The following is a 24,198-nucleotide window of genomic DNA, read 5'->3' on the forward strand; positions in this document are numbered from 1 at the left end:
CTGTTTGGGGTCCTGTCTCAATGTGGGGATGCACGGGGCAGCCAGGCTGCAGCAGCCATTTGTCACTCTCCCTGGCTCCAGCAGGCCCTTTGCCACCTGCTTTATTTGTCTCCCAGCCCTGACGTGGCATCAGACAGGTGTTAAACTACTTAATCACTTTAAAATTGTTTTAATTTTCTGTTTTGTATTGATCTCCACAGCACCAATTAATCAGCTCACTGGACCAGGCAGTTAGTACATTAAAAATTGTCAGCCAAGCTGGGCAGCTTAGAAAATGTTAAAAAAATATCCCACCAGCAGCCCCTCACTTCTCCCACCATGTGGAACCTGCTCCTGCTGAGCACTGGCTCTATCCGCAGACAGCGATGTGTCTCTTCCAGCCCTGCCACCAGCCCCACGCACCATGCTCCCATGAGACCTGGCATCCAACATCCTTGCAAAGGGTCCATTAGCTCTGTCCTGGCCCAGCATCTGTCCCATGGAGGCAGTGGAGGGGCTGCATGGCTGAGAGGGGAGCATTACAAGCCCCCCCCTCACTGCGGGGGTTGGACAGGGACCTACACAGGGACTGTAGTCCCCCAAGTCCTAGAAAAAGGGCACTGAGCAGTCAGGGCTCCTTGCAAAGTGCCCACAGCCCAGTGAGAGACTGAAGAGGGCTTTAAGCCAAGTGTGGGCCTTGGCAGGTTGTACAGCAATGATCTGCAGACCCACACAAGGCTGGTGCTCAGGGCCACTGAAAAGTCCCAGTGGTTCAGGAGCTTCAGCTGTCCCAGGCATGGACTTGGCCACCAGCCTGTTGCAGGTACTGCCTGCAGCCTCAGGGAAGGGTATCCCTTCACCAGCCCCATTCCAACCCCTTCTGTGCCTGTGCCACGCTGCTAATCAGTGCCTGATGGGCCGGCAGCACCTTATCTCCTATTGATTTCCTTCCAAGACACAGCCCACGTGTTTGCTTACACCTGGCTGGCACTTAGCTGGCTCTTGGCTGAACAACTGCCAAGCTTGCCCGGCCCCCAGTACTGTGCTTGTGCCTGGAGTGCCTCTGGCATCCTAAGCAGGTAAGGACAGCTGGCATGCCATTGGTGAGCCGTGGGGAGCCAGAGCAGGGGTGTACAGCCCCATGTGCACACACACGGCTGTATGTGCAGCCCCCATTGCACAGGGGTGCAGCACGGCGCAGGGGGGGACCCAACAGGTTGGCAGGCAAACACACTGGGGCTATTGATGCCACATCAATCCTGCAGCACCGACAGGTGAATGGGCTCTCACTCACACTGTTAAGATAAATGATATTTATTTGCTGCTAAGAGCTTCCAGTAAGAGGCCCCAATGAGTGACTTTTGAACCAGCAGCTCTTGCTGCTGGTACACGCCCAAACCAGAGAAAACCCTGGGAAAATCTCCAGGGCTCACCTGCTTCTGTGGGTACTTCCTACCCCACACACAAGAACCACAGCATGGCCCCTTCCCCTGCCTGGCATGCAGGCCCTGCCCCGTACACATCCTATCCCCAACCCTTCTCTGGCCCAGCCTCACAAGGCCACCCTGGACCACATGCCCACGAAACAAGTGCTGGGACTTGACTGGGACCTTTATTTCATCAATGCCTGTAACAGGGCTGCACCTGACACTACCCACGTGTGCTGCTCCCAGCCCTGCAAGCCATGCTCCCCATCCAGCTTTCAGCCACCCCATCCCAACAGCCAGGCACCTGCTGGTGAGGGGAGTCACCCGCTGGCAGGATGCAGGTGGCCAGGCCAGTCACCCCCCAGCCCAGAGGGGCAGGCTATGCTGGTGCTCAGCCGCTGTGCGTGCCCAAGCCCAGCATCGAGAAGGCCGCACGATGCTTCCTCAGCAGCAGTCGGATCTTCTCGTCGTCTGAGTCTGGGTCCAGAGGCTTGTTGTACTCATCGTCCTCGGTCTCAGAGGTCACCCGGTCTCCGCCAGAGCCCCCCGCCCGCTGCGAGGATGAGGAGGGCTCCAGGGCACTCTTCTTCCTCCATTTGGTCCGTCGGTTCTGGAACCAGACCTGTTGCCCCGTGGGCCCAGCTCAGTTAGCGGCCATCACGCTGCGCAACCCATGCCACACAGGGACCAATACTCACCTTCACCTGAGACTCAGTCATACCAAGAGAATAGGCCAGCCGTGCTCTTTCCGGACCTGCCAGGTACTTGGTCTGCTCAAAAGTCTTCTCCAGAGCAAAGATCTGGTGTCCCGTGAAGGTTGGGCGCGTGTGCTTCTTCTTATGGATGCTGTCAGCCAAGTGAGCAGGGGCTACAGGAGAGGAAGAGAGAAGTGGGTGAGCTCTTGGCAGCCCACGACTCTGGACAGCTCTCCGCTTGTCCACACTCACCAGCCCTCAGTGACCAAAGAGTCCCTCCACACCTGCTCCCCTCCAAATTAAAACTGTATTCCTGCTTCAGGGCTTCAGCCCCATCCCAGGAGGGCTGAGCTGCCCACTGTGCAGATCCCACAGGGCCAGCGCTGGGCTATGCACCTCCTGATCAAGGACAGTGCTAAGTGGCTGTGGTGAGAGGGTAAGGGTCGCTATCAACAGTGCTTTACCCCAGAGCCATGCAGCACCCATGCCCCACACCTTGCAGGATGCGTGACAGAAGACAGGCATGGCTGAACATGGGCTAGTAGCTGTGCCAGGAGCAGATAGCCAAACTGCCTAACCCGATCTGCTCCAAAATCATCACCGGCAAAGGGGTGAAGGGGACCAGAGCTGCAGGTTCTGAGCAGCTGCACCCAGCCTCGCGGGGCTTCCCCCGGGACAGTGGATGCACCCATCCCACCTACCCTCTGGAGCAGTGGCAACATGCTCTGCAATTCCCCTGCCAGCTCTCTACCAGGAAGGCAGTGTAGCCAGCCCAGGGCTGGCCATCCTGCCTGTCTCTGCCCTGAGCTAAAACAGTCACTGACCCCCAGTGAGGCTGTCTGAGCAACCGGGATATCTTGTAAGTCAGAAGGCTCTGCCTGTCCTTGCCAGCTGTGGCTCCCTGGGGGCAAAGAATTAGTATTTGTCATTAAAGCCGCCCGTGCCCTTGAGCCAAAAGTTCTGCCACCGTTTGAGGTCCAGCAGCTCTGGCACTGGGGCCTTTCCCGCTGTCCTCGGGCAGCCTGCTGGCCAACCAGCCGTGTCTCGTGCAGGGCAATGGAGAAGACACAGCCTGCCCCATGCCTTTGCACTAGTGCCGATGGGTCAGGGCTCTGCAAGTTGCCCATCAGCTGCTGCACCCAACCACCCACCACCCAGCCGCTCCGGGCCCACTGTACTTACGGCCGCCGCACTGCCGGCCGCCCCGCCACTCCGGGGCCGCCTCCGCCCAGCAGCTCCGTCCCCGCGGCAGGTACTCGCCACCAGCCTTGGGGAGGGCGCCCACCTGGGGCCCGTAATAGACGCCCGGGGAGCTCAGTCCGTTAAATCCGCCCGCGTGGGGGTAGCCAGGGAGGACACTGCTGTTCGGTGTCGCCGCGGGCCGGCCGAGGATGTCGGAGATTCCGTGGGGGGTGCCAGCAGCCAGCTGGGCACCCAGTCCGGGGGGTCCCAGCTTGTAGAAGGAGCTCTGCACTGAGTACTGGCAAACAGGCGCCTTAGCCTCGGGGAAGGGGCCCAGCGAGGGGCCGTTGAGCAGAAAGGTGCCTGGCAGGTTGGCATCCATAGCTCCAGCACCGAGGCGGCCCTCAGAGCCCGGAACCCCGGAGGCGCGATGGCTGGCCCATTACCACTGGCCTGGGGGCTCCAGGGCCCCAGAGTCCGCCCTGGCCCGTGGGCGCCTGGCTGGCACTGGGATCCTGGCGGGGGCCGGGGCCGCGGGCAGCGTGGGAAGCGCCCCGTGACCCCGCACAGGCTCCGGCCCCGGACCCTCAACTTGGGCTTGGGCAGCGCCAACATTTCTCTGATAAAGACGAGGCCGATTAGAATAACGCGCACCCATTGGCCGGGGGGCTGCGGGCGGCGCGCCCATTGGCCGGGCCTCGACGGCCGCGGCCGCCATTGGCTGCGCCTCAGGGGCAGCGCGCCATTGGCCCGGCCCAGACAAATTGCGCTTTGAACACCGGCGGCGGCGGCGGCGGGGACGGGACGGGACGGGACGGGACGGGACGGGACGGGACGGGACGGGACGGGACGGGACGGGACGGGACAGGACAGGACAGGACAGGACAGGACAGGATAGGATAGGATAGGATAGGATAGGATAGGATAGGATAGGATAGGATAGGATAGGATAGGATAGGATAGGATACAGGGCTGCAGCGCGGGGAGCGCGGACGCTGGACAGCGCCGGTCGGACCGGTGCTCTCGGCGGGGCCTCTCGGGCGGAGGCTCAGTAGCGCCGCTGCCCCCGGCACACCCGCCGCAGTGCTGGGGGTACCAGTGGCACCGACGGCATGGCCGCTTCCCCCCTCGCCCACCCTGGGAGAGGCCGCCGCAGCCCCTCGGGGGTGCGCACGTTCCTGCTCCCTTCAACTTCCCCACGAACGGCAGAGCAAAAGCAGCCGCCACTCCCACGGCCGCCCCCACCCTCCCGGCAATAGGGTACGGACAGAGGGGACCCACCCCCGGGGTCTCCATCTTCCCCACCTTTGGAAAAGCAGAGATGAGACACTGTTTGTGTTGATTTATTTATTAATTCGTAGTCTGATAGCTGGTGTACAGGGAAATGATCTATACATCAGGACCTAAGACAGGGAAATCCAAAAGGCTTGTTTCCATAACAATTAAAAAAAGAAAATAAAAGTAATTTTTTAAAACTTCTAAAAAGCTTCTAGTGTGCAGACTGCAGCATTCTCTAGGCTCAATGTTGGGTGCAGCCTCCCCCTACCAGCCCTACAAGCAATCTGAGCGCAAAGCAATGTCACTGCAGGTGCCTGGCACAGTTGCAGCACAGCACATTCCCTATGGCATACACAAGGCCAAAGCACTGGACCCACACACAACTCTAGGGTGATGCTACGGAGTCAGCTGTTGCAGTGGGTCTAGGGAGGTTATTGTACGCAGCAAGGGTGATGGACGGAGAGTCTGTGCCTATATGGCTCAACTTTGGGGTGGGGAAGGGACTGCTTTGCTCTCCAGGGCTAAGCTGGGTCAGTTGCTTCGCTGCAGCGAGGCTTATTCTTGGCCGCAGGGCAGGCAGGAGCTCTCCCAGCAGATGCACGCCCACTGAAAGGCAGGGTTGCCCTGCCAAGGCCACCATCCCATGGCCTGAAGCTGGAGGTGCGCTTGTTCTGCACCTGGCCACAGAGAATAAACCCAGACTCTGCAAAGCAGGTCCATGGCCACTTCCAGGAGAAAGAGCAGGGGGTCCCCATATCACTGTGCTACAGAGGCCAGGTCCCCACATCAGTTAGGTAAAGGACAGGATCAGGGACGTAGGACCAAGTGCCGCTACCTGCACCCTGCGCTCCTGGGGTCAAGTATTACCACAGGTTCAATCTACTCCCTGACTCTGAGCTGCCTGGGCAGCTCTGCCCAGTGCTGCTCTCCTGCTAGAGCAGCTGGTCTGAGGTGGCCCCAGGGCTCAGGCTGCTGCCACAGCACATTCCACCTGGAGAAAACGCAGCCACCGGGGCAGCAGCCCCCATGTCTCTGGGATTGGTCCCGGGAGGGTCAGTATCCAGGGCTATAACCTCCCTTGCAGGGAGGCCAGGGTCTCTGCAAAGCCCTTGCCTGGGGTGCGTATTGCACGGCTGTTGGCTATTGCTAGCTCCCGGCTCATCTCCTGAGCAGATATTGTGCTGAGTAGAGCTAGGCACAACCCCATGTGTGGCACAAGCACTCCCTGCTCTCTCTCACTGCACATCCTCCCTGGGCCCCGAGCACCTCAACGCAGGCCTACAGCTTCAACCCAGCTGGAGCCAACGCAAACTGGGGCTGGACCATGGGCAGACCCATGGGACTGCACCTCTAGGCCCCGCCTCTTCAGGCCAGGAAGGGGCCAGGCTCAGGCAGAGGGGCACAGGACAGGGGCAGGCTGCTGCCCTCTCACTCCTATAGTCTTCCTGCTCCATTCACCAGAGCTGCTCACATATTCCAAAGGCTTTGCCCATCCTGCAGCCTGAAGAGGTATTTGAGAGCAGAGCTGTTAGTGCTTTGTACATACTGCTAGAGTGTCCCTAGGGGTTTGCATAGTATTTATTGGTTCATATACACAAGGCTGATTGCTGTACAGTTTACACTTTCAACATAAGCAACGAGCTCAGTGCTCAGCCCAGAGCTCTGCCCTGGTGGGAGACTTTGCACGTGCTAGGGAGAGGAAGGGCAGCCCTGCACCAGTCCCTCTGCCCAGGGCAGCTGTGCTCCCTGCAGCCTCCCTTTGCACCCTCTGTCCACTGCTGCCCTCCCCAAAACCCAACACTCACAGGGAGGGATGAAAAGCAAGTCCAGCAGAGGCAGCACAGGCATTTGTGGGGGGGCCAAGCACCTCTCCTTCCGTGGTGAGCAGTACCATGCTGTCCCAGCTTTCCTCTTGCAGCTGGAGCACAGATGTGGAGATGCATCTATGCACGCGATCACACAGAGGTGGAATCTCTTTCCCTCTCATCTTCTTCTACTCCAGCTCTTGCCTCCCAAAGGAGCTGAGAGCATGCCCCTGGTGCGTGGTGCTGTCTCTGGGCTCCTGGCAGCAGCGGGGCAGGGACGGAGGCCCCTCGTCAGTTTTAAGTACTGTAGCTCATGCGTCTTGCAGTCAGTCAGTCATGCGGATAGGACGGTAAGTATGTCTCATACAGAAATCATGCCATTAGCCTATAGAAACATGTACAGCCAGCCCTGCTCCCCTCCACTCTCTGCTCTCCTCTCCTCTCCTCTCTTCTCAGGTATGTGTCAGAACGTGCGTGAAGTTCAGTGGTTTGGTGTTGAGGTGTGATCCTGGAGAGACACAGAGAGACACAGGAATGGGGGTTACCAGGGGAATAGGGTTACCAGGCATTCATGGTGGCACATCCAGGATAAATGGTGGGGCAGCCAGGTACATGGCTGGGAAGTCCCTTCTGTACACTGTGCTTGTCCCACATGCACCCACTCTGCCAAGCAACCACACAACAAGTTTTGGGGGGTGTCACAGAGACAGTGACAGAGCACCACTAAGTGGCCTGCCTGGAGCTAGGAGCAATGACATCGATGGTATTGATGGCGCTGCCCCATCTGCAGACAGCAGCAAGCAGGGGCTGAGCTGCACCAACAGCAATGTGGCACTGGGAAGGAGCTGGGAGGGCTGCTCTAGGTTCTGGGATGGAGGAGGCCAGCCTTGAGCCCTGTGCCTCAGCTAGGGTGACTGACTGCACCCCACTCTCCCAGCAGTGAGGAAGACCTTCCCCAGTGCACACCCTGGACCACTCTCACACAATGGAAAACTGCAAAAGCAAAGCAACAGGAGCGGTGCCCCAGAGAGAGGCAGAGCCAGGGACTGTCCAGGGAGTGGGGCAGGCAGAGGGGGACAGAGTTTGCACGAACATGTGCCCACAAGCATAAGCCTCTTGACTTTCGCACACCCACAGAGAGCTCACTAACAGAGTGGAGAGAAGAGAGAGGGAGGACAGAGCAAGCCATGCACGTACAGCAGAAGCCAGAGGACCAACTGCCCGTGCTTGGCAGCCTCCTACCAGACTCAGGCAGTGCTGGGCAGCTGGGGAGCACACATGCAACACCTTCCCCCAGTGCTGCATTGTCAGCCCAGCAGTGAGTGTGCAGAGAAAAATGATGCAGCTGGGCTCAAGCGTGCTGTGCCAAGCACCCTGCCTTCAACCTGGTCTAGTCCCACTCCACAGGGAAGGCAGGAGGACCAGGGAATGCACAAGATTCAAGTGGTGATTCTGAGCTCAGTGGGGATCAGTGGAAAAAATGTCCTAGGTCAAAGGCAGGTGCCCTGTCATCAGCCCCTACAAGTGTCATGTTCCTGCACCCACCACTCCTGCATCCCTACTGCCCCGACATCCCCCAGCAGCACTCTGCCAAGGCCTGCCCTCATCCTGGCTTCAGTAGACCTCACTGCTATCCTCTCCATGGCTAGCAGAGGAAGCAGCTGCATTTCCCAGAACAGTGCTGTAAGCAGAGGAAGTAGATCATGGCCCCACAGAACCCTTCATCTGACCCACAGCTCTGCCAGTGCCCAGCTGCACCCCTTGGGAAGGGGACACCAAGGCACCAGCTCCACAAGGCTGCACAGTTAGTGCTCATGCATGAAGGGGGTGGTTCTGCTCAGATCCCAAGCAAATGCAACTTTTTTCCCTGGAGTGGCTTTGGACAAAGACCATCCCCCTGTCTGTAGCCCAGCATAACCAGGAGTAATAACTCTGTGGCCCTGTCACTGAGGACCATCACCCTGAGCACCCAGGATGCTGTCACTGCAGTAGCAACCCTTGCCACGGTGGCTGCAGTAGGGTGCTGTACACACAGCTGGCTGGAGCATCGCTGCAGACCAGGGCACCCTGTCCTCACAGCACCCAGGAGCAGGTTATCAGCAGGGGCACACTGCTGCCCACCCTCAGTCTTTTGCTGCAGCACAGCAAACCCTCTCTGCAGGCCGAGAGCTCGGCACAGCCCCGCCACACTTTCCCCAGGAGAATATGCACGACCAGCAGCTCAGTGCAGGCAGCAGCATGGAGAGCCAGGACAGAAGGAAGAGCAAAGGTAGGGTTACCTCAAAAGAGGCCATTTGAGGGGTCACTGCTTCCCCCTTTTCAGGCTGGCTCGTTTCACTATCTGAGCCCCCATCCTGCCCCCAGAGACCTCTGGTTTCGGGACACGCACTCGCACCTCCTCCTGAGGAAGCCGCAGGGGCAGGAAGCAGGACCACCCAGGAGAACAGACAGACATAGAGAAGAGGACAGGAGAGGGAAAGGCAGAGTCAGTTGGCAGGCAGAAAACACCAAGCAAGACTGGTGCAGTGGGCAAGATTTGCCCCTGGAAGTCTTAGAGGGGAAACAGGAGAGGAGAGCAGGGCAGAAGAAAGGACAGAGGGTGCCACAGTCCCAGAGCCTGAAAGTCCTGCAGAAGTCCTGAGAGTCCTGGGTGCTGGCCCAGGCAGGCTGCCTACAAGGCAGGGCTATGATCCACACTGTACCTTGGCGCCCAGACCATCCCGGTGCAAGATGGAGTATTTCATGAAGTGATCATCCTCAGCCTCCAGGTCTTGGGGCTCCTGTAGGGAGCCCTCCAGAATCAGCTCCTCCTGTTCCTGCCTGTCACCCATGTCACCAGGGCCCAGCTGACGCACCACCTTCCGGATAATCTGTGGAGACCCACACAGCTGGGCGTCACAGCTAGCCCCAGGGCACCATGACTCCCTCCTCACCCAGTCTGGTCCTGAACTGCACGTGGTGTGCAGCCTCCGTCCCATGAGCTGGAGAAGTGCCGTGACTGTAACCGAAGACAGTGGGACGAAAAGGCCCTACATGGGCCCCTGGGCTACAGGGAGCAGCTGGGTGGAGGGGAGAAGAGAAAGGCTGCAGCATGCCCTTGCCCATATCTTGCCCCTGATCACTCACCTTCTTGGTGATGATATTGCCTTGATCATCTGTGAACTGCTCCTCAGTCACCTGCTCTCCAGGGAGATGAAGGGCTTCATTCCCCTGCAGGAACAGGAGGGAGATCAGGGCATTTGAGGGCGGTGGGGTGAATTGTTTTGCAGGTAGAACAGTACACCTGACATGCACCCCACAGCCTCCGTCTCCCACCCTGCCCTGACCCTTCACTGCTTTCCTCCGCATCTGCCCTGGGGCTGGTCCCTCAGCTCCCCCGCTCGTTACCTTCACGAGGACGCGCCGGCGGACGACTCTGGCGGAGAGAGCCTCCTCGTCATCCGCCAGCCCCTGGCTCTCCCCGAGCTCCTTGTCCAGCTCACGATGGGCGTGTTTGAGCAGGAAGCGGACAGAGCCCCTGACGATGTGCATGACGTTCTGGCAGCTGACCAGGAAGAAGGCCAGAAGCACCAGAGCGATCAGCAGCTGGGCCAGGAAAGCCCACATCCTGCCTCCGCACGCACAGCTGCGCGTGTGCCCGCGGGTCTGAGCCCGCTGTCAGAACTCAGCCGTGCTACCCGGCTGCATCGCGCCCTGCGGGTCTGCAGCCTGCCCACGCAGTGCCCCGGCTCTGCGGGAGCTGCTGTAACCTCAGCTGCCGCGGCTCTGCTGGCTGTGGGCGGCGAGAAGGGAGCGGGCAGGTGGGGCGTCCTTTGCAGTCACAGCTTCTCTCGAAGTCATGTGGCCAGGACAGATCTGTCCCTCTTCTCTGTCAGCTTGCCCAACAGCCTGTCCTCCTGACTACGGTGGGAGGGCAGCGTGCAGTCCTCTGTCACAGGACGAAGCCCTGGGCAAAAGCCAGGGCTTTGGGGTGTCATTGCAATCACTAGTGACTCAGGTAACGCACATGGCAGAGCTGAGCAGCCACCTCCAAGCATGGCCGTGCTGCCGGGATGGCTGTGCGTGCTCTGGCTGGGGAAAGGTGCTTGCCCTCACCTTGTACCTGCTGGCTCTGTGTGACCATGGCATCAAGCCCACCACCCAGCCTGGCCCCTAGACCAGCTCTATTTCTGGCTCCAGCAGGCTGTTGGGCTGGCAGCCAGGGCAGATACTCAATAAGGAAGAAGTCTGGGAGGGTGACTGGGTTATAAATGGAGAGCAAGAGCTCAGGTATCAAGCACAGCAGGCTATTCTGGGCTGAGAGGCACCCCCAGGGGCAGGAAGTGTGCCAGAAGACTTGAAGAGGTAGCACCTGGTCTGCCTGACTGGCCTTGCAGCAGACTCCAGAAAAGGCTGTCCATAGGGTCGCCACTTCCTGCAGGGCTGAGTCCCCTGCTCCTACCCTCACCTGCCCAAAGAAGCGGCTGTCGGCCTCCTCCTGCCAGCCGCCTGCGGGGTGCTGAGGCTGCCAGTCGCTGTCCTCTGCAGAGCTGATCCGCATCAGCTCCATGGCTGGCATCAGGACCTGCTCTTGCTCCTGGCCCTGTGCCCCGGAGGCTGTGGTGTGCGTTGGGAGCAGCCTTCGGGTGACTCCCTCCTGCCAGGAGCCCGGTGTCAGGTCCTGTAGGCAGGAGATAAAGGAGCCTTCTGCATTCCAGTCCCTCAGCCTGGGCACCGGAGAGGGACAAGGATAGGGAGAGAGAGACAGAGAGAGAGAGGCAGTCAGCTTTGCATGGAGTGCTGCACCCTGAGCACCAGCCGAGCTCCGGCAGGCACACCGGCGCAGCCTGCACCCCACAGGCGCTGGCTCCACTCCCCAGCTCACGACACTGCTGGGCACCCGGCAGAAGCAGCACAAAACGCAGATGCACAAAAGGCACAGGCCAGCTCCACTCCATGCTCCTTGCCCATCCCACAGCCTCACGGCTTGGCTGCCAGGATCTGAGGCAAGAGCATGCTGTGCTCTAATGGTCTAGTGTGGTCTAGCTCTAATGTGGTCTAATGCTGTGGAGCATTGCTGGGCGCCGCCAGAGACCTAATGGGTCCAGTGCCACTGGGAATGTGGAAGGAGGCAGCCCAGGTCAGGGTTAGCTCTGGTAAGTACGACCTACATGCAGGGCCTGGCTGACTGGGGTTCCTCCCAGGTGGTCTGCAAGGAGCCCTCCAGAGCATTGCCAGAAAGGCCCAACCATTGTTCTGTGTACTGCAGATGCCTGGGCTCCAGAGCTGGAGACCAGCAGAGAAGCAAGCAAAGCAGGGAGATTATTGCAGCGGGCCCAGCACAGGGCAGTAGCTGGCAAAGCAGTTGTGCTCCCCTACCACGGTCACCCTGGTGCCCCAGGCGGCAGTACCTGTCTGCACTCTTCTCCACAGCATGGCTAAAGGTAGGTGATGTCATGATCCTGGCTTGCACCTTCTGCTGAACTGAAACAAAAGAGACTTCACTCTCCGGGTCCTGCTCCCCAGTCCCTGGTTGATGATCACCAGATGGCATCTTCCCCTCTGGCCTCTGCCCCTCCTCCTGCTCTAGAAGGTCAATCAGGCCATTCATGGCATCTGAGTCCACTGTGTCATCCTCAACCAGGTCCATAGAGCCCATGTGGTCTGGGCCATGAGCATCTGCTAGAAGTTGCCCTGGGAACCGGCCTTCGCTTGTGGCATCGGAGTCCTCAGCCTTGCTGCACTCCAGAGAGGAGTCCTCAGCAGTCACCAGCGAGGGGGTGAGCCCCGAGGACCACACCTGCATGTCGGACATCTCCATCAGGGCATCCTGCTCAGTGGCAGCCATGGGGATAGCATCCATGATGGCCACCTCATTCCAGTACTGGTCGGCACGCAGCGGGGATGGCAGTGTGTAATGCAGGGAGGCAGGGGACAGCAGCTCGTCCTGCAGTGAAGCGTAACCTATATGGGCAGACAGAGGCATCATCTCCAGCAGCCATCTCACGCACGCACAAGCACAGTAGGGCAAAAGGGAACCAGCCTCTGGAAGGATGACTGCCCCAAGGACAGCAATGGTCATGCCAGAGCCCCCTGTGGCCAGGTTGAGCAGGGCTGTGCTCACAGCAGCGGCTGCTTTCACATGGTCCCTGCAAATGCTGCCATGCCTCCCTTCAAGTCCTGGGGCTGGTTTGAGCAGGTCCTGTGGCTGCCTCCTTCCTGTGAGGAGGATTGGCCTGGTGTTCACACAATGCTCCATCCACTCTGCAGGACACAGTGCCCTCTTTGCTACCTTGCTCCATCAGACCCCTGGTCCCTGCCCACAGCCCCCATCCAGTACCAGCTGGCTGGCAGTTAGCCTGGAGTTCAAGTAGCCAAGTCTGGCAGGCACCAACTCTCAAAGCCAAACACTCTCCACAGCACAGAGGAGCAGGCTGGAAGTACCATGAGCAGAGAAGGATGGCCCCAGTACACACCATGCAATCCCAGGCTCTACAGGAGGCCTCACAACCCTGTTGGTGTCTCCAGGGCTACAAGCCATCGTTATGTCTCATCACCCAGGGCCACGTGCACAGCTCAGGCACATCCGTATGAACTACAACCAAGCCAGGCACTCCCACCCATGCAGGTGGCTTTGCTCAGCCTTCTTCAGCTCTGAGCCATTTTTTCACCCCTGGAGTTCAGCAGTGAACCTGTTCTGCTCCCCTGGCAGCCAGGGAATGCCAGCCACAGCCAAGGCACAGGGTACAGCTGGGACCCTTGGCTCAGAAAGGGCACCCATGGGCAGGTGCCTGGCCAGAGGCATGCAGTGCAGTGCCAGTGAGAGAAGGAGCCTGGGACTGTGCAGGAGGAGAAGGCCTGGGATGGCTGCCTGCAAGCATGACAGCTGCAAAAGGGGCAGTCCCTGATGACATGCAGTCACTGGAGCAGGATGCAGCTCCCGGAGGGCTTAGCTGAGGTGGAGACAGTGGAGACAGGCAGTGGAAGAAGATGAGAGGAGAGGCCAGGATGAGCTCAGAGGAGAAAGGTGAAAAGAAGTGACCCACAGGAGTGCCCGCACCTGGCAGCACTAGGTGGCATGTTTGAGAAAACAGAACAAGAGACAGAGAGGGAGAGAGCGATGAGCCAGTGCTGCAGGGGCAGAGCCACAGTGCAGGGCTGTAGCAGCACAAAGCCCTGCCCCTGTCTGGTGTGCCGGCTCCCCAGCAGCATATGCCACAGCTGACTCCCCACATCCAGGCGTATGCACATCCAGGCTGTGTCCCCACATCCAGGCACACCACCACAGCTGGACAGCCAGGACTCTGTGAGCTCCCTGGCTCAGCTTGCATAGCCAGAGGCACCTCTCACTGGCACATTGGGATAAGGAACACATGTCAATCCCACCTGGAGAATTTCTGAGAAAGCAGTATGGCAGAGCCAAGCTTTCAGCAGCATAAGCCCCAGTGAAGAGGCCACATCTGTCAGCAATGCCTTGTGCCCACTCAGTTCTCAGTGGGTGCAACCTGGTCAGGCAAGACACCAGCCCCAATCTCTGCACAGACTGTGCCCCCAGGGCCCTCCTGCATTCCCTGCCAGAAGCTGGGGCTCACCATTCATCTGGGATGGTGAGAGAGAGTAGTCTCTGTCCGTGTAGCGCCAACTTCCCTTCAGGCTGCGGCTCTGCCGACCAGAGCCCTCCAGCATGTTGACAATCTCGCCGCGGTCAATGTTCCTCAGTGCAGTGTACAGGTTCTCCACTGCAGGGGGAAGATGGTGTCAGCAAACTGGTCACTTGGGGAGACACAGCCATTCCCCAGACACGCTCCAGGTGGGCAGGGAAGGCAGATATGCATGAACCACCACTGTAAAGCCAGCCAGTGATCCTTGAAGATGCACACACTGCTCTGCACAGCTAGCCCTGCCACCTCTGTGCCTGTAAAAGGGCACCACAACTACTCACTCTTGACATTCTTGCCCTCACGGCTGGCCCAGAGGTTGAGTAAGGCTATGCTCTGCTCCAGAAGGGAATTGGGGTTCTCCACACGTATCCTGTTGATGTCATCCACCCCAAATTGCAGCTCACGTGCCAGCTCTGGGGAAAACACCACATCAGTATCAGACCCTCTGGTGCCCACCACAAGGCTAGGGACATTGTGAAGGGCTCAGCCAGGACCAGTGCAGAGACCCTCTGTTACATACAACTGAACACAGCAGAGCATGCAGGAACAGGAGCTGGGATGGGGCAGAGGTTGAAGCCCCCCGTGCTCAGGCTGGCTGTGACCAGTGCAGTAGGGTCTCATGCTAAGGAGAAGTGTGGGCTCTGCCGTTGGGTGTGTGGCTGCAATGACCAGCAGCAATATGTACAACTCATAACAAAGCCCTAGCCTGCTACCCGTGCGTGTGAATATGTGCATAGCCGTGGGAAGGTTCACTTCAGTGCCCTGGAATGCTCACAGCAAGGGTGCAGTGCAAAGCAGTCACTACACCTGGCAGCACACTTCCAGCCTCCTTAAGTGTCAGCTTTCCGAGGAGAGTTGTGCATCCTCAGAACTGTCAGGTGTGGACTCACCGGCCCAGCTGAGGCCCAGCTGTTCTGCTATGTCAACCATCTTCTGGTCTGCCTTGTCTGTGCTGCTCAGAGAGCCTGGAGAAGAAAAAGGAGTCACAGCTTCAGCTGTGCAGGGCTCTGCACCAGAGCGGTGAGGGGAACAGGGTGCTGCCCGTGGGGGTCACACAGACCCGTAGGCACAGCACTGCCCTGCAGGCAGGACCAAGGAAACCTTCAGGGAAAGGGAAGTTGCCATGAGTGCACTATGACAGGATCATCCCAGCCTTTCCACTGGCTTGGGCACCCCAAGTGCAGGTAGTGAGTGAGCTGGAATGGTCCTAGCAGGCTGCATACCAAAACTGGTCTCACTTAGAATGCTGTATCGCTCCCGCAGAGACAATGGCGTCAGTGTCCTCCTTCGCTCATCACTGCCACTTCCCTGTGAAAATGGTGACAAACCAAGGGGTCAGCAGCTTGAAAAGAGGGCAGCAGCTCTGCCCTGACACGACTGCTTCTCCTTCAGCTCCAGAATGGCATGACAAGGCCACATGGAGCAGGTGAAGAAGAAAGCTGACAGCAAGGGCCGTCCCCTGCACTTGGGAGAGGGATGGGCCCTCACTGCCCCCTACCAGAGTGCCAAAGAGCCTACACTGACCTTGGTGCAGGGTGGTATGCTGATGTTCAGGTGGCAGAGCACATGCTGGAGGTCCTCGTATTTCATGGCCTTACGCAAGAAAGACAGGGAGCCACTGGCTTCCCGGCTGCTGTCCCGGACCTGAGTGCCAGAGCCCAGTTAGGTGGCTTGGCACAAGCCAAGGGCCCTAACTGGTTGCCCAGTCCTGTACCCTGACATTACCTTGATGGGGATGACAAGACGATTCTCCCGGAAGGACTGGAAGAGGAAGGTGCGGGGCTGAGTGGCCTTCTTGACAGGCACCAGGTTCCCTGAGAGTTCAACGTGCAAAGGCATCCCCTCTACCACCTGGCAGGGAGCATAAAACATGCTCAGACCCTGTGCAGAGCTGCTTCTCCCGCTCCTGGACAGGGCAGCTAACCCTGACTCTCCTAGCCAGGCCGGGGCCAGGCCCTTCCACTGGCATCAGTCTCCCCTCACTTTGTCAGCCCTCTCCCTGCTGCCCTCCACACATGCTGCTGGGGACAAACCTCAATGTCCCTGCTGCGGGCCACCTCTGTGAAGTTCTCATGCTGCTCTAAAGTCTTGTCAACCTTGTCATCAGTCATGCAGTAGCAGCGCAGCCGGCCTTCTCGTGCATCATTCATCTTGGCAAACACCACGAATTTGGCCATGTAGGGCACGGCTGTCAGCTCCTTGTACAGCATCGTGGCAAAGTGCACAGCCTCAGCTGTGCGTGGGCAGTCGGCCAGCCAGAACCTGCAGGACATCTGGGTCGGGGTGCTGCTGGGCAGTGGCACCAGGGAGCTGCCCCCACCCCCCTCAACAGCCAACTGGACCTCAGAGGAAGCCCCAGGAGCTCTGGACACAGGTGTAGCCCCATCCGTGATGGGGACCCACCCAAGTATAAATAATGGCCTCCTTCCTTCTGCACACCCAGCTGTCATGAGTGTTTCCTGGTGTGTGCTCAGGCAGCACAGGGGTCTCAAGGCTAGAAGAAAACACCCTGCATGTAGGAATAGGGCAGCACAGCACCAGGGATAAGGGGCTTCTCCTGGCAAAGGCTGTACCAAGGCCCAAGGAGCACCAGCTGTCCTCAGATGGGCACACGTTTGCCCAGGACTCACCTGGCAGACACATTGGTGGTAAAGTTAGCACACTCATTTTCATAGACCAGCTTTGTGGTGCCTGTTATGTCTTCCCACTGGGCTTGGGCTGTCCCTCCTGCAGCGGAAAGCAAGGGTCAGCATACTGTCTTTCCATAAGCCTGGGGTCTGCATCCCCTAGGCATTTGCTTTCTCCACAGCTGTGCCCTTTCCTGAGCTCCCTGGAGCTGCATCCCCCTGAGGCAGCCCAGCCCATCCCCATGGAGAGCACGCTCACAGCCTCACCGATCACACTGCAGAGCAGACGTAGGCTGGTGGTGTCACCCTCACCACTGTCTCGGGGATTGTCCTTCCAGGATGGTGGCAGTGGGATACGGAGGCCAATAGGGCGGTGGAACTTCCTCCGTCGTGGCTCCACTGTGACAATGGGGCTGAAGGTCGCTTGGTTCCCCAGCAGCTTAGTCACCAACTCATCAGGCACAGGCTGTGCCTGTGGGTAACACAGGGATGGGCATTAGGGATGGTTTTTCCTCAGGCTGGGGCACAGCCTGGGCTTGCTGCCCACCCCTGATTGCAGAAGCATGTCTGGGCCCCAGGCCGGGCTCTCTGGGGCTCACCTGCAGGGCCAGCCTCACTCTCTTGGTGACAGCAGTGTCTGGAAAGGTGGCCTGTACCATGGGCACCAGTGTGCTTTTCAAACAGCCTCCCTCAGGGCCAATCATGTCACAGTCCTGGCAAATCCGGGACATGACCACAAAGTAGAGAGGGAAGTCGGTGGTGATGATGCGGCAGACCCTCTTCTTATCCAGCTCCTCCTGGCTCTCCAGCTCTGCAAGGGCAGCACTGCCATCAGTGCTCATACACCAAGCATCTGGCTGTCCCTCAACACCCCTCCATGCTGCACTGACCACACCACTCAGCCCCATTCCACCACCCAGGCCACCGCAGCCCTGCGTGCAGGGAGCTGTGAGGTGTGGAGCCCCCGCCTTCCTGGCACGCTCACCCTCGTCCATGCCATTGAGCAGCTGGTCCATGTAGCTCTCCTCATAGCGGTTGCGGTGCTCCTTCCAGACAGAGCCGTTCTCGCTGCGCAGCACTACCAGCTCACGGTCTCCACGTCCATACGAGGCAAAGTGTGGAATCTCCACAATGACAGGGCTGCAGATAGCAAAGGAAGGCCACTGGCACCCACAAGCTGCACAAGGACACGCAGGCAGCAAGGTGGCCCTGGGCAGAGTGCCTGCCCATGCTATGCAGCTGCTGGGGGAAGAAGGACTGCTGACCTCCCTCTCTCTGGGAAAGAGGGCTCTGCAGCTGGTGGAACAGGGCTGGTCAGGGCTTTTCTGCCACTGTTCTATTACTCTTGAATGACCCACCCCAGAAACATGCTGCACCCAACAAGAGGTGGGATTTCTCCTCTGCCAACCTCCAGAAGCAGAGATAGGCAGAGGTCTGGCCCTGGATGGTAAAGCCCTCCAGATGAGCCCAGATCTGTCCCCAGTCCTGAGGGATGGCCCTGGTGTGGGCAGCCCAATCTGCTCTTTTCCCAGCTGTGCTCACCTGAGGAACTGGGCACCAGCAGGCCCCAGAGCAATGATCCGACTGCCCAGACCCTCCTCCTCAGCCAGTGGTGGGGGTGCAGGTAGCTTTTGGGGCTTCACCAGGCGGCAGGTAATGCGGGTCGGTGCAGCACAGGCACGGGGCGGGATGACCACACGCAGACCATGGTGCCGGCTGCCCCGCATGGAGCCACCACGGGCATCCACCATGAAGCTCACCAGGAACCTGGAGTGGACAGAGGCATGGGCACATGGGCACCTTGCAGCCAGCTTGTGAACAGAGTGTGCATGTGCTGCACAGGCTGGGCACTCACCCTGTGTGCACGGGGCTGGCCACTGGGCTGATGTTATCTGAGGTCTCAGTGGCAGGGCTGCTGGGGATCAGGGAGTCCTCGTCGAACTCCTTGGAGGGCTGTGTAAGGCAGGGAAGAGACCCCGTGGGCAAAGGGTCCTATCTGGGGGTGTTTAGCCTGCCCACCCTTACACAATCCTTGCTGGACAGTCCTGCACCACCAGGTCAATGCCCATTACCCATCCCACACTTGAGCTCTGTGATGATGGGGGAGCTGCCCCGGCAGGGAATGCCTGGGGGAGGCCATGGCAGGCTGTATCTCATGCTCACCTCCTGTGGGGACACCGAGGGTGCATGCAGCAGACTGACTTGCTCAGCTTCTGTCTCCACAGGTCCTACCTGCTCAGTCTCCTCAGCTCTGGTCACCACAGTTTCAGGTGGGATGCAGGGGACCTGCAGGACAGCTGGAGACTCCACCCTGGCAGGAGAGGGTAGTGACAGCCACAGAACTGGTAGGGTCCCTCAGCCCCTGCCCATCCCCACAGAGTCCTGGGGCCGCTGGACAAAGGCAAACTAAGCAGCAGTCCCATGTCCTGGTGCAGGAACAGCACTGACCAGCTTTGCCTGCCATGGCAGCCAGTGAGGGCTCAGTGATCTATTCCTTGCCCGGAGTCTTATGTGCCCCACAAGAAGCCCAGCCCAGCACAAGGCTGTTCTGTGCCCTGTACCTGCTCCCTCCCCACCATACAGTGTCTCTTACGTTTGCTCCAGTGTCGTTGTGGTCATGAACTCCAGTATTTCCCTTTTGCCTTCCTGGTCTCTGAGATCAGGTGTCTTGGGCTTTGGTGCAATCAGCTCTTCCTCTGAAACCAAGAGCTGGCTCAGCAAGCAGAGGCAGATGGACAAGGGAACACAGATAACCAGCCTTTGCTCCCACCCCTCCTCAGGGCTGGAGCCAGGGCGCATCCCCGCTCCCACTGCTTGACACAGACACTTGGCCCCTGGGTCTCAGCCAGACACAGAGGGGGCTTTGCTGTCTGCCAGAATGGGTCTGCTGGCAGGGCAAGGCCCATGCCGCAGGCCAGCGGGACAGGAGCTGTGGGAGCCATCAGGAACTTCGGCTGCTCACTAACCTCTTTCTCACAGCACCAATCAGCACAGAGACTGCAGGGGACACCTTACACTTTGATGTCTGGGACAGGGACATAGGCACGACTGGGGGTGCAGGAGGCTGCCCTAACACTACACCCCACTGGAGGCACAGAGCTCTGCTAATGCTGACCACTGGTCCCATTAATACCTGCTAACTAGCTCATCGGGGTTTGGCTCTGGCCAGTGCCCTGTGGGAGGGTGTCCAGCACCTCCTGATCCAGAGACAGTACCCCAGAGATGGGGAGGGGACCACAGAAGCACAGAGACCTTGAGCTCTCAGGTTAATCTCTGCTCTGGCCAGGATGGAATGGGGCAGTTGTGGAGGGGCACCAGTAGTTGTCACAGTACCAGGTTCCTCCACCTGCCATGGACAAGGCCTGGGTCTGACAAGGGAGTCAGGGTCCTCCTGAGTGGGAGGATGCCCATTCATGCAGTCACACCACAGCAAGCAGCACGGACATGGATTGGCAGGGCAGGATGGCAGGGCTGGTGCTGGAGAGCACCAGCCCAGCAGCAAGGCTCAGCAGATGGATATGGCGTGCGGATGCTTAGTGGCCATGGGGTGAAATGGGCCATTGAGCTGGGGCAGGGGGACATATTTCATACCCATTACTGTGACATGAGCAGTGCCTGCAAAGTAAGAAGAGGCAAAAGTGAGGTCTTGGTGGGAGGGCGCAGGAGCAAACCAGCTGCAGCTGGGCTGGGAGATGGTGCCCTCCAGCAGAGCAAGGCACAGTGGGGGCTCTGCATGCCCAAGGGCTCTCTGCACAGTCCCTGGGGCACAGGATCACAGAGATGTCCAGACTTTGTGTCCCTGCATAGTGCAGGGAAGCACACAAGCCAGGAGGTGCCACCTCAGGAGTCTGGTAGGCTTCCTTCGTCCCCTCTGCAAGACCACAGCAGGGCCCACACAGCTCCCCCACCCTGGGGGTGTCTCTGTTCCAGCAGGAACACCAGTGCCATCCCCATGACTGCTGCCTGCCACACTGACCCAGCTGGCAGATCTCTGGGATGGTGTGACCTGACTCCCGCCCCTCACCTTCATCCTCTGATACGTCCAGAATCTCATCTACAGTCTCTGGGAAGCTCATGCGGTGCTTGTCACCAACTGACTGTGGGAGCAGAGCAGAGTCAGAGGAGGCCAGCACTTTGCTGCACAGCTATCTGCAGCCCCCTCCTTACACCTGGGCTAGGCACCCAGCTGCAGACCTTTCCCAGGCTGCCCTCAGTCCCAGCCCTCCTCCACAGCATCCTGGTCCTAGTACCAGGGGCTCACCGGGATGTCGGTTTCCTCTGTGACAATCTTGAGCACGTCTGTGACAGAAATGTAGCCGAGCCGCTTTGCAATGGCCAGGGGAGTGGTTCCATTCTGTGCACGGAGGAAAGACTGGGGCAGCAGCAGCCACAGGGCAGCCCAGGCAGCTGCCTGAGCTTGCCACAGGGTGGGGAGGTGCGGGCAAGCATTGTACTCACTGTGCTGATCTCGTTGGGAGACGCACCGTGCTTCAGCAGCAGTGTCACCACATCTGTGTGGCCCTGCTGTGCCGCTTGATGCAGGGGGGTGTAGCCCAGCTGCAGGGGAGGACAGAGGATGCTGCAATCAGTTCTGCAAGTCTGCTGCTCCAGAAATGCCCCCAGGTCTCACACACCATGCTTCATGCCTGGAGCATGAGGACAGCTCCCCTTCCCCATCAACCTGCATGCTGTTGCCCATGGCAGAAGCGTCCTTGGAGCACAGGACACCTCTGTACCTTAGTCTTGGCATTGACATCAGCTTGGTGCTGCAGCAAAAACTTCACCAGCTTGATGTTCCCATAATGGCTGGCCACATGCAGCGGGGTATAGCCCATCTGAAAGACAAGATCAGGTCTCAGTCTGTCCTTAGTGCTTACTGCCCTTCTGGCTTGGATATACTCATCCCACAGGCATGCCCCCATGCATGAAGGATGAGGCACACATGTGGGGGCTTCCCAAAAGCCCAAGACCAGAGCAGAGGGCTTCAAACCATGTGTACCTGTGGGTACAGAGGTGAGCTATAGGAGCAGGCAAGAATCACTCCTCCAGAGAGGTGGGGGGAAGTGGAGGAAGATTCCCCAAGACACAGGCAAAATGGTAAGGATGCCTGCTAGAGGGGAGTTTCTTATACAAAGAAAAAGAAAAGAAATGCTCCTCCCTGAGCAGACCTAGAGGTAGTTCCCCCATGTGTTTCACAACAGCCATGGTCAATGCAGTACTTTACCCTGGTCATTGCATCCACCGTGACTCCATGTTTCACTAGAACATCAGCAACCAGCACATGCCCCTCTTGGGCCACAAGATGGAGAGGAGTCAGGCCACTCTGCAAAGAGAGGAGGTCTCGGCACAATGGCACTGCCATCACCACAGCTCCATCAGCAGAGACTCTGTCAGGTCTCCAGCTTGGCAAACTGACTGACACAGTGTCCTGCTGCCCAAACATAGGGAGGCACAGGGGCCTGGACCTCCATCCAGACTGCTGTTCTCTGCTGGCTTGTTTGCCTCCAGCCTGGCAGGATGCACTGGGACAACTTACCTTGTTGCCTAGGTTGCCATTGGCTTGTTTGGAGAAAAGCAGTGCCACCATGTCTGCATGCCCCTCCTGGGAAGCCAGGTGCAGGGGAGTGACTCCCTGCATAGACTCAGCATTTGCAGAAGCCCCATACTGCAGCAGGCTGCTGGCCACCTCCATCTGGTTTTGCTTGGCAGCGATGTGCAGGGGGGTGTACCCGTTCTGCAGGGGAGAGAGGCTCATTGCAGTGCTCAGCCCTGCCAAGCAGACCAGAAGGGACAGGAGGTGCCATCCTGCCTCTGCAGGCCAGCTCTGCCCTTCCTAGTTGCCTCCAGAGCCCAGGGATGCTCCCCACACCATCTCTCTGACAGCAACCAGCCCTGACATTGAGGCCACGTCCCACTCTTCCAGCCAAGTCAGCACGGGGGTTTCAAAGACCACCTGCTTCAGGTTTGACTGGTATGGGCTGTTCTGGAGTTTTCCACACGTGAATTTCTGCAGCAGTATGCAGCCTCTGGGAGCTGCAAAAAGCTGGGGCAGACACAACTCCTGGAACGTGCCTGGCTGAGGTGTGGAGCTAAACTCCCAGTACACAGCATTAGTATTCAGGCAGAGACTGCAGGGCCTTGAGTCCTGCCTCTGCTGCCACGCTGCAGGAGCAGAGCAGCTGGCAGACACCCGCTGCCCAGGCTGACGTGCAGGCTGTTGGTGACGCAGACCAACAGGGTGCTGGCACTGGTACCGGCTGCTCCCGGTGCCTGCCCAGCATGTCTGCCAGCAGCCTGCACAGTGGAGAGGAGAGTGCCAGATGGGGAGGGCTGGCACCACCAGCCATTTGGCTGTTTTCAGGATGCAGCTTTTGCAAACAACATGGAGAGCAAGACGCCTGCTGGTCTGCTCTGTGGGGAGATGCTCCCCATGCTCAGGCAGAGCCGGGCGACTCTCACAAGCTTATGGGTTTTCTGATTCACTGCTTCATAGCTGAATGCAAACATTTGCGTGTGGTTTCCCAAACTGCCAGATCGCAGCGCTGCTCTGCAGGACTTGCCATGGAAACACGTTCCCCACGCAGCAACCACCACGCTGCTAACAGGGACCATCCCTGACACAGCCTATCTGCTGGAACAGTACCACTGCCTGGCACCCTGCCTGCTCCGCGTGGTGTGAGGACAGGCAGGGATGAGCAGCAGACACGGAGAAAGGTTGGTGGTGATCAGACCGTTGTACATTCTCTGAGTGCCAGGGTTGAGGGGAAGCAGTGCTGGCCCCAGATTGGCAGGCACTGGACACACAACACCTTCCCACATCCCCAGGGAAACCCAGCCCAAACTTACCCAGGCCGAGTTGTGTGGGGAGCTCCCCTTGGGAAGCAGCAGCTTGACAATCTCCAGGTTGTTGTGGTGCACAGCCACATGCAGTGGAGTCAGGCCATTCTGCAGAGGGGGAGAGAGTACAAACGGGTGAGACAGAGCCTCTCCCCATACCAGACCACTCCTCCCACAGAAGCAGCACTCACCTTCCCTGCTGCATTGGGGTGAGCGTCATGTGCCAACAGCAACTCTGCCACATCCACCTTCCCATACTTGGCTGCAACGTGGAGAGGGGTAAATCCTTTCTGAGGAGAAAGGCAGCCCATCACAGGGTGGTAGAGATGAAGATAGTGTTGGCGCCTGCTGCAACACAGGAGGAGGCTGCCCCTCCTGTGACAGGGACACTGTGCCACCAGCCTGCTCAGCCTTGGCCCAGCTGGGTGAGGCCTTTTGCAGCAGTGGATACAGCAGCCTACCTTGGTCATGCAGGTCTGTGAGGCTCCCTTCTCCAGCAGGGCCAGGGCTGTGTCCATGTGCCCCTCTCTGGCAGTGATGTGCAGGGGCGTGTGCCCTGCTGTGGTGGCCAGGTTGGGGTTGGCGTTGTTCTCCAAAAGGAGTTTGACCATGCCAGTGTGGCCGATGCGTGCAGCACAGTGCAGAGGAGTCTGGTCATCCTGTGAGGGTGGCAAAGAAGCTGTTTGGGCAGACCTGGACCAGTCCCTTCTTGCCATGCCAAAAGGGTC

General features: G+C 58.9%; 2 protein-coding genes across 18 annotated transcripts in view; both read right to left on the reverse strand.

Moving 5' to 3' along the window:
- Window positions 1–1,277: 1,277 nt before the first annotated feature.
- NKX6-3 (NK6 homeobox 3) lies at window positions 1,278–3,879 on the reverse strand. Its single transcript, XM_032092124.1, has 3 exons — window positions 3,284–3,879; window positions 2,105–2,274; window positions 1,278–2,028 (listed from the first exon to the last, which is right to left on the reverse strand). Exons 1-3 carry the CDS (start codon window positions 3,663–3,665, stop codon window positions 1,798–1,800), a joined length of 783 nt encoding a protein of 260 aa, XP_031948015.1. The 5' UTR covers window positions 3,666–3,879; the 3' UTR covers window positions 1,278–1,797.
- A 736-nt stretch (window positions 3,880–4,615) lies between these two features.
- The window catches only part of ANK1 (ankyrin 1), a 55,767-nt gene continuing 36,184 nt past the window's right edge, over window positions 4,616–24,198 (reverse strand). For 3 of the 17 annotated variants that reach the window (XM_032091958.1, XM_032091965.1, XM_032091969.1), the window contains 32 exons: window positions 23,932–24,129; window positions 23,662–23,760; window positions 23,480–23,578; window positions 22,170–22,367; window positions 21,858–21,956; window positions 21,370–21,468; window positions 21,092–21,190; window positions 20,895–20,987; window positions 20,658–20,730; window positions 20,225–20,248; window positions 19,227–19,329; window positions 18,797–18,944; window positions 18,489–18,586; window positions 18,176–18,400; window positions 17,619–17,773; window positions 17,233–17,444; window positions 16,901–17,105; window positions 16,637–16,733; window positions 16,040–16,268; window positions 15,732–15,857; window positions 15,531–15,650; window positions 15,230–15,314; window positions 14,897–14,971; window positions 14,288–14,419; window positions 13,938–14,084; window positions 13,406–13,414; window positions 11,757–12,309; window positions 10,814–11,072; window positions 9,493–9,576; window positions 9,069–9,236; window positions 8,646–8,767; window positions 6,791–6,874 (listed from right to left, as the gene is read on the reverse strand). In XM_032091958.1, coding sequence (XP_031947849.1) covers window positions 8,669–8,767; window positions 9,069–9,236; window positions 9,493–9,576; window positions 10,814–11,072; window positions 11,757–12,309; window positions 13,406–13,414; window positions 13,938–14,084; window positions 14,288–14,419; window positions 14,897–14,971; window positions 15,230–15,314; window positions 15,531–15,650; window positions 15,732–15,857; window positions 16,040–16,268; window positions 16,637–16,733; window positions 16,901–17,105; window positions 17,233–17,444; window positions 17,619–17,773; window positions 18,176–18,400; window positions 18,489–18,586; window positions 18,797–18,944; window positions 19,227–19,329; window positions 20,225–20,248; window positions 20,658–20,730; window positions 20,895–20,987; window positions 21,092–21,190; window positions 21,370–21,468; window positions 21,858–21,956; window positions 22,170–22,367; window positions 23,480–23,578; window positions 23,662–23,760; window positions 23,932–24,129 — 4,410 coding nt within the window. In that variant the 3' untranslated portion in view covers window positions 6,791–6,874; window positions 8,646–8,668. The other 14 variants (XM_032091964.1, XM_032091972.1, XM_032091962.1 and 11 more) reach the window with 13 other exon arrangements.

This window comes from Corvus moneduloides, chromosome 27 (assembly GCF_009650955.1).
Source record: "Corvus moneduloides isolate bCorMon1 chromosome 27, bCorMon1.pri, whole genome shotgun sequence".
Classification (NCBI taxonomy): Eukaryota; Metazoa; Chordata; class Aves; order Passeriformes; family Corvidae; genus Corvus; species Corvus moneduloides.